Raw genomic sequence first — 10,000 nt, 5'->3', positions numbered from 1 at the left:
ATGTTTTGAGTAGGGAGGTGTAAATAGAAACTAATTTGACTAAATGATATAATTACTCCTGTCTATACAGAAAATAAAGAAAATCATTCAGAATACTTCCTCAGAGAGTATGACTTAGCCACAGACGATGTTAAGCTTCTTTTAAAGCTGTGGGTTGTTTCAAATCAAAAAGCGTGTAGGTCTACACGCCCTAGTTGGGAAGCCCGTGATTCGGACAGTGTGCGTGGTAATAGTCCTAGCTGCTTATCGAGATGCGACTGTCAGTGGAAAAAGCATCTAAAAATATGTGTGACTATAATGTGTCTTCAGTATCATTTTGAAATGTTGAGACAAGAAGAACGGGATTGGGTGGTGAAGATATTGGCTCTCTCCAGAAAAAGCTGAGCTGTCTCCCACCAATTCTTCCGCATTCGTTATTTTATTGTGTTAATTGTTTGCCCTTTGATTGTTTATTGTTGATAAATTCCCCGTTACACATGTCACCCGTAGTAAAAGAACCACTAATCCCCGTCATTTGGTTACATACATTTCTGTTAATTCATGTATTAATTAGGCCTACAGTCATTTACTGTGAAGTCAGAGTGGAAACGTTGTTCGCACAGCCCGCTACACTTTTGTGAAACAAGTTTTGATATTTCACACCATCATTTATGAGTTTTGTACATTATTTCATTGTATTTGGTTTGAAGTGCTCCATGTGAGCAATGAAAAAAAAATAAAGTATCCATTGTGATGGATAATATTTCCTCACAGTATTTGGAAGATCTTTCCAACACTCTCCCCCTCGATAATCATCAGGCCCAGGCGAAAAAGAGAAAACTATCATGCTCTGAGAATCCTGCATATCCAGTGGAAATGTCCTAAAATACCTGAACACATTTTCATTTGCGCAAAAACAGCTTTGTCTGTCCAGAGCTCCCTGGCGCAGGAAACTCTGAGGGACCCAGACCGATCAAAAGGGAGGCAGACAGGCGGAGTATCTATGGAGTAATGAAAAACAGGCATTTTCATCAGGATATTTTCCGTTTTTATTTGTCAGCTTTATGAATTTTATGTATTTATGTATCTTACTGCTACATTGGTCTAGAATCTAGAGACTGTATCTCATTTCTTTAGCTGCTAGTGGCTCACCGTGAATCAATGTGTCCATATGACAGAGGCTCATATGGCAGATCTCTCATATTAGTGGCATTTTAACTTTTACATTTGATCATTTTAATTCCGATATGTATTATTAAGTGAAAATTATTTTGAGAAACAAAAATTGTATTTTTGAAATGAAACTGTTCCACGAAAATCTGCATATGAAAATCATAACTGGTACGCAGATCGGTAGAAATGGTCGGATAAATTGTAAGCTTCCCCAAACTTAAAACTTCAACTTGAAACTCATGCCCCTAGAAATAGACCACTGTGAATAGAGTGCACATTTCTTTGTACTGCATCATAATAACGTGTGTGTGTGTGTGTGTGTGTGTGTGTGTGTGAGTGTGTGTGTGCGTGCGTGCGTGCGTGCGTACATACCAAAACTGACCACAAATGAACAAATGTGACCCAGCACCAGTGGGTGAAAAGCACCTCTCACTGGGCCACGCCCAGCACTGTGTTGCTTGCTATGGGTAGGAGCAGGCCTTTAACATGGGCAGAAGCAGGACTTTAACATGGGCAGAAGCAGGACTTTAACATGGGCAGAAGCAGGACTTTAACATGGGCAGAAGCAGGCCTTTAACATGGGCAGAAGCAGGACTTTAACATGGGCAGAAGCAGGCCTTTAACATGGGCAGAAGCAGGACTTTAACATGGGCAGAAGCAGGCCTTTAACATGGGCAGAAGCAGTCCTTTAACATGGGCAGAAGCAGGACTTTAACATGGGCAGAAGCAGGCCTTTAACATGGGCAGAAGCAGGCCTTTAACATGGGCAGAAGCAGGACTTTAACATGGGCAGAAGCAGGCCTTTGACATGGGCAGAAGCAGGCCTTTGACATGGGCAGAAGCAGGACTTTAACATGGGCAGAAGCAGGCCTTTAACATGGGCAGAAGCAGGACTTTAACATGGGCAGAAGCAGGCCTTTAACATGGGCAGAAGCAGTCCTTTAACATGGGCAGAAGCAGGACTTTAACATGGGCAGAAGCAGGCCTTTAACATGGGCAGAAGCAGGCCTTTAACATGGGCAGAAGCAGGACTTTAACATGGGCAGAAGCAGGCCTTTGACATGGGCAGAAGCAGGCCTTTGACATGGGCAGAAGCAGGACTTTAACATGGGCAGAAGCAGGCCTTTAACATGGGCAGAAGCAGGCCTTTGACATGGGCAGAAGCAGGCCTGCAAGCAGAAGGCGAGAGAATGCCATGTTCCTTATTTGATCTTGTTCACATTCCCTTTTCACCAAGTTTAGAATTATAAACTATTAGAAAACAGAAGTGAAGAACTAATTGTGAGCACTGCATGGATCACATAGCAGCGGGCATGCTCGAACTTGAATAAGCATAACCATAGACCACTTAAACTGGTACAACACTTCCACTAATGGGTGGCCAAAAATAACTAACTGAATGCCACCCCCCCCCCCACCAAGCTATTCAATATAGTGGGTAACAAAGTACCCTAAAAAGACAGTACCATGTGAGATCATATGTGTACCTCTGAAGGTACATGATGTGTATTTTGATCTTTTGTAACCCAGGTTAACAGTACTGTACCCTAACCGTACCCATATTTCTGAGAATGTACAGACAGATAGTATGTAATAACGTAGGTGTAACTGTTGTGTAAAGTCAACTTGAGTGAAACCTAAACCTAACAATTGGTCAGCTGGAATTCACTATGTCCTGGGAAATGTTCTTGTTACTTACAACCTCATGCTAATCACATTAGCCTACATTAGCTCAACCATCCCGTGGAAGGGACATTGATCCCGAATAAGTTTTATGAGGTTTTTAAACTGCTAACTGATTGTTCTCTCTCCCCAGCTGTACTGCTCCTAGCCTGCATGTCCTCTACAACCCAGTCAATGAACACGGGCTAGACTCCAGCCAATCATGTGGAAGATAGCTCCCCAGAGAGCTGTCAGTCAAACAGAAGGCCCCACCCACACTCCATTTGCAGGGGATTATTAGGCCTGTCAGTTCTGTTATGCTCACTGTCAATGTGTCAGTCAAAGTGACTGTTTCCTCCTTTGCTTGGCTTTCTGACAAGCCTGCTGACCATGATGGTAATCCTGAGCTGATAAATCGTAAATCGTTCTGGCTTCTCCGCCCTGTTCTCTGTTGCTCCACCGACAAGTACTCAACAGTGAGATGAAATGGGTCGAAGGACAGGGTCGAAGGACAGTTGATACCTGAAAACACCTAAGGGATAGTTTATTGAAAATACTTTCACATGACCATCCCCTTGTACTGTGCATCCTCCGCCCTCATAGATTTCAAAATAACGTTTACAACCACAAATAACAATAACTGTAGTGACCAATGATTCGGTAGCGACCCTGGATTTATAAAAGTGGATATTGACTTTATCACTGTCACGGTTGTCATAAGGAGGAGCGGACCAAAGTGCAGCGTGTGTGTCGTTCCACATTTTATTTACACTGTGAAACTATGCAATACAATATACAATAAACTGAAAGAACAAAAACAACAAACCGTGACGCAGAGTTAACATACACGTACTCAAAAACAATCTCCCACAAACCCAGGTTGAAAAAAACCCTACTTAAGTATGATCTCCAATTAGAGATAACGAGGACCAGCTGCCTCTAATTGGAGATCATCCCAAACAAAACCCAACATAGAAATACAAAACTAGAACCTGACAACATAGAAAAACTAAACTAGAAAAAACCCCTGTCACGCCCTGACCTACTCTACCATAGAAAATAACATCTTTCTAAGGTCAGGACGTGACAATCACTTCAGCATGCTTTTATGTGTCAGAGTCGATGTCACGCAGGGCTACTGGCCAGAAGGCTGAGAGTTCACCGAACCACCACAGACGAGCTCACTCTCCCTGCCTGTTTCATCACACTACGATCAGAGCCGTCTGCAGACAATGATCAGCTAGGGGGAAATCTGAGTTTAAACATTTTGATGCAATATTTCTAATTATATTAAATATATGCAACAACAAAAAATCCAACAACAGGTTTCTATGCCAACGCACCATACAACCAATAAACACACCATAGTGACGTTGGACTCTTCAATATATAGTATCATGGGTTTGCGTTTTCAACAACACCACAATAGACTGTCAATCTAGACAAACAGAAAACACATCCCTCCCTACCTTGTAGGCTTACCCAGTATCAAAGGCCTGGCTTAAGAATCTCCAAACACATTTCTCTTTCCATTCATCAAATGGCTGCTACACAGTTTGGATGCTGGACTGATATTGTGGAGGAACGTTCGCAGGCAGCCTACAGGAGACCTTTGAAGTAGCCTAATTAGATTAAAACATTGTGACCGCCTGGTTGTGTTCATGCCACATATAAAAGGTAACACATTTTAAAAGTGAAAGGACAAATATTTAGACAATATTGAAACGTTAGACTCTAGATGAATGAAGCATGAAGCCGCTGGGATTGGAGAGGAGACAGAGCGCGTGTTAAGATTTCCTGAATAACTGGGCCTGCTGAGAGAATATGTGGCCACATTATTATAGGATGACTTGGGAGAATGATGATCTGCAACAGACAGCACATCTCCGTATCAGAAGTAAAAATACATCCAGACTGGCTTGCTACTCTGCCTTTCTAGACCTTTCTAAATGGAATGACTGGAGTTATATTATAATTTGGTTTTTGCACCCATTATTCAAATCACATTTTCACTGCAGCCTAGAGTAGCATTTTGTACTGACTTGAAAACAATAATGCATTTAATCATTGTATTGTGGTGTTGTAGGCTAGTCTAGGGAAGGATGTTTGTACTGTCCCTAAACAAGATTAATAGGGGCGCTTTTTTGAGCTGCGTGACGTCACTGTTCTTTCATGCACAATGATGCACCTGGCCTCTTCCATGCCTATCTGCTATTCCTATTGGTTCTTGTGGATTCATATTGAACATTGGTGCAGCTTTGAATGAGCTTAGAATTTATGTGTGGAATGTTAGCCTATTGGAGACCTGGACAAACGATTCACCGACCACTGTTGTCACTATGAATGGTGGATAGAGGACAGGATAGACAGACAGACTGGTAGACTATATTCTTATTATGAATGGTGGATAGAGAACAGGATAGACAGACAGACTGGTAGACTATATTCTTATTATGAATGGTGGATAGAAAGACTGGTAGACTATATTGTCACTATGAATGGTGGATAGAGGACAGGATAGACAGACAGACTGGTAGACTATATTGTCACTATGAATGGTGGATAGAAAGACTGGTAGACTATATTGTCACTATGAATGGTGGATAGAGGACAGGATAGACAGACAGACTGGTAGACTATATTGTTACTATGAATGGTGGATAGAAAGACTGGTAGACTATATTGTCACTATGAATGGTGGATAGAAAGACTGGTAGACTATATTGTCACTATGAATGGTGGATAGAGGACAGGATAGACAGACAGACTGGTAGACTATATTGTCACTATGAATGGTGGATAGACAGACTGGTAGACTATATTGTCACTATGAATGGTGGATAGAGGACAGGATAGACAGACAGACTGGTAGACTATATTGTCACTATGAATGGTGGATAGACAGACTGGTAGACTATATTGTCACTATTAATGGTGGATAGAAAGACTGGTAGACTATATTGTTACTATGAATGGTGGATAGACAGTTAGACTGGTAGACTATATTGTCACTATGAATGGTGGATAGAAAGACTGGTAGACTATATTGTTACTATGAATGGTGGATAGACAGACTGGTAGACTATATTGTTACTATGAATGGTGGATAGAAAGACTGGTAGACTATATTGTCACTATGAATGGTGGATAGACAGTTAGACTGGTAGACTATATTGTTACTATGAATGGTGGATAGAAAGACTGGTAGACTATATTGTCACTATTAATGGTGGATAGACAGTTAGACTGGTAGACTATATTGTTACTATGAATGGTGGATAGACAGTTAGACTAGTAGACTATATTGTCACTATGAATGGTGGATAGAAAGACTGGTAGACTATATTGTCACTATGAATGGTGGATAGACAGTTAGACTGGTAGACTATATTGTTACTATGAATGGTGGATAGACAGTTAGACTAGTAGACTATATTGTCACTATGAATGGTGGATAGAAAGACTGGTAGACTATATTGTTACTATGAATGGTGGATAGACAGTTAGACTGGTAGACTATATTGTCACTATGAATGGTGGATAGAAAGACTGGTAGACTATATTGTTACTATGAATGGTGGATAGACAGTTAGACTGGTAGACTATATTGTTACTATGAATGGTGGATAGACAGTTAGACTAGTAGACTATATTGTCACTATGAATGGTGGATAGAAAGACTGGTAGACTATATTGTTACTATGAATGGTGGATAGACAGTTAGACTGGTAGACTATATTGTTACTATGAATGGTGGATAGACAGTTAGACTGGTAGACTACACTGAGGTTACCAAACATTAGGAACACCTTCCTCATATTGAGTTGCACCCTAAGAACTCCCATTTTACTCTCCGACCTATTTCCTTGTCTTCACATGTAACGAGCAAACATCCCTAATAACCATTACTCATCGTTAAAGTGTACCCATACTGCACCTATGAATGCAGGCCAACAGAGGGAACCCTGGGAAATGTAGGCCAACAGAGGGAACCCAGGGCCAAATAAGGGAACCTTTGAAAAGGTAGGCCAACAGAGGGAACTCAGGGCCAACAGAGGGAACCCTGGGAAATGTAGGCCAACAGAGGGAACCCAGGGCCAACAGAGGGAACCCTGGGAAATGCAGGCCAACAGAGGAAAGCCAGAGAGTCTAGCATGCTCTCAGAGGCTGGGTTTGTCCTGCTTCCAAGGGGTGGCGACAGCAGCAACTTGGCATGCACACACTCGTTTATGTGGCTCTCTCTTTCATTCTCTCAATCCAGAGGAGATTTCCCCTGCGGCGTGTTTGCACTTAGAATTATATGCGCTAGCTACACTGGTTTTGACAAATGTGTCAGGAGATCTCCCCCCTGTCGAAGCCAACACAGGTACACACACACACACACACACACACACACACACACACACACACACACACACACACACACACACACACACACAGAGGCCTTCTGTCGCTCTCCATTCTGCCTGTCCTCATTGCCCCTAGTGACAGAGTGGTATCTCAGACATAGTGAGATAGTTTGACAGCCAGGTGGGCACTGTTCTGTGTGTGTGTGTGTGTGTGTGTGTGTGTGTGTGTGTGTGTGTGTGTGTGTGTGTGTGTGTGTGTGTGTGTGTGTGTGTGTGTGTGTGTGTGTGTGTGTAAACCTCCTGCTTGGTCCGTGCTCTAAGTCTGCTGTTGGAAAACATAGCTATTCTTTTCCCTTTTCTTCTATGGGCCGTTTTCTGTGCAATACAACTGTCTGGATGGGAATATGTCTATATGAACCTAATCTACACTACAACTGATTGGTCCAAATGATTACTGGTACTAGGACCTTTGACCTTGTGAACAGGAAACTTAATGTTTACTGTATATGTAATGTATTCATTATTTATGGAATGCGTATTGTTCATTTGTCCTTTGTAGGTGGTGGACCTGTACTGGGGGATGGACCCAGAGGAGTGGGACAGTCCAGATCTGCAGCGTCTCAGGATGAAGTTACTAGAGGACTGTCTCCAGACGTCCGCAGGCCCATGTTTTGTTGTGGGTATTATGACACGTAAATGATCCTTTATAAGCCTTCATAACCACCCTGTTCATTACACAACGTTGAGATGTTAATTTGACTGTTTTGAGTTTGTGTTGTAACATGGTAGTTTGTTGACTAGATGGATGTTCCTTCTTCTGTCTGTCTGTATGTCCAGTCACCCATCCACCCATCCATCCACCCATCCACCCATCCACCCATCCATCCATCCATCCACCCATCCATCCACCCATCCATCCATCCATCCATCCATCCATCCATCCATCCATCCACCCACCCATCCATCCATCCATCCATCCACCCATCCATCCATCCATCCATCCATCCATCCACCCATCCATCCACCCACCCACCCACCCATCCACCCATCCATCCATCCACCCATCCATCCACCCATCCATCCATCCACCCATCCACCCATCCATCCATCCATCCACCCATCCATCCATCCATCCATCCATGCATCAAATTATTTAAGACTTTCTGCTCTCAGTTCGGTATGTCCAGTTTCAACAGGTTGTTGGTTCGGGACCTGTTGGTTTGGGACCTGTTGGTTTGGGACCTGTTGGTTCGGGACCTGTTGGTTCGGGACCTGTTGGTTCGGGACCTATTGGTTCGGGACCTGTTGGTTCGGGACCTGTTGGCTCGGGACCTGTTGGTTCGGGACCTGTTGGTTCGGGACCTGTTGGCTCGGGACCTGTTGGCTCGGGACCTGTTGGTTCGGGACCTGTTGGCTCGGGACCTGTTGGCTCGGGACCTGTTGGCTCGGGACCTGTTGGTTTGGGACCTGTTGGCTCGGGATCTGTTGGCTCGGGATCTGTTGGCTCGGGACCTGTTGGTTCGGGATATTTGGAACCTGTTGGTTTGCTGTGTAGAGAGATCAATATGATGCCAGGTGGGCTCAGGTTGTGGGGGTTATCAGTGCTATCTCTTGTAGATCATACCAGGTCAGAGGAGGTAAAGACACATTTTGATGGAGGGCATGAGATTGTAATTGGGGTCAGAGCTCAGAGAGAGAGAGAGAGGTGATTGGATAGTGGATAGGAGTATGGTCCCAGGGAGTCTGATATTGTAATTGGGGTCAGAGGTCAGAGAGAGAGAGGTGTCTATCTTTTTACTCCCCCTCTTCATTTACATATCTTATATCTTCATATCTCTGCCCACCCAACCATCTATCTCTTTCTGCATCTCTCTTTCTGCATCTATCTCTTTCTTCATAGTTACTCATAACCCCCACCCCACCCCACACACACGATTGACAGCTTGCCTTGTGGATGAGCTATTGCACTTATCCCACTGGTAGTGAAAAGGAAGGTTATTTACCCCACTGGTAGTGAAAAGGAAGGTTATTTACCCCACTGGTAGTGAAAAGGAAGGTTAATTACCCCACTGGTAGTGAAAAGGAAGGTTATTTACCCCACTGGTAGTGAAAAGGAAGGTTATTTACCCCACTGGTAGTGAAAAGGAAGGTTATTTCATAGCTCTGGTTTTTCCAAGGTGGCACAATAACTGTGTTGGGAGGCCCAGCTCTTCAGCTCCAATCAGCACTGTATACACATACAGCTCACACACTCACACACACAACAGCAGTGTGTACACACACACACGCACAGACACACATACACACCCACAACAGTAGTTTGTACACACACACACACATACACACCCACAAACGTAGTTTGTGTACACACACACATGCACACACATACACACACACACACACACACACACACACACACACACACACACACACACACACACACTACAACCCTCTTGAATTATGATCCCAGCCCCTCCTCCCAATCTGTCTCTCTGCAGATGAATTTTTTATGATGTATTAAAATCCTCTCACAGTTAACGGGTTATCATCGCCGAGTTAGTGTACCAATTTAGATCAGTGTCTACCCTAAGGACCCAGCCCTGCCCTAGCTTGTACCTTCCACAGAGAGAGAGAGAGAGAGAGAGAGAGAGAGAGAGAGAGAGAGAGAGATACATTTATAGATGTGAAAGCTTGACAGCTGTTGTCCCTTGGTTCTTGTGATAATGTTGGCGAGAGCCATATTTTCTCTCCTCTGAAGAGACTGACTGATACACTTTCTTTGATCAGAGGCATAGTTGGAGCGGCGGTTGACAGTTCTGGGTTCTATATGTTCACTC

General features: G+C 43.5%; 1 protein-coding gene across 1 annotated transcript in view; it reads left to right on the top strand.

Moving 5' to 3' along the window:
* nwd2 (NACHT and WD repeat domain containing 2) overlaps nucleotides 1-10,000 on the top strand; it is a 71,802-nt gene that overhangs the window by 38,304 nt on the left and 23,498 nt on the right. The window contains exon 4 of the mRNA XM_014206477.2: nucleotides 7,723-7,839. Coding sequence (XP_014061952.1) covers nucleotides 7,723-7,839 — 117 coding nt within the window. The remainder of the gene's footprint in view (nucleotides 1-7,722; nucleotides 7,840-10,000) is intronic.

The sequence above is a fragment of the Salmo salar genome, chromosome ssa07 (genome assembly GCF_905237065.1).
Source record: "Salmo salar chromosome ssa07, Ssal_v3.1, whole genome shotgun sequence".
Lineage (NCBI taxonomy): Eukaryota > Metazoa > Chordata > Actinopteri > Salmoniformes > Salmonidae > Salmo > Salmo salar.
The sequence above is the reverse complement of the archived record's forward strand: the minus strand, read 5'-3'. Positions and strand labels throughout refer to the sequence as shown.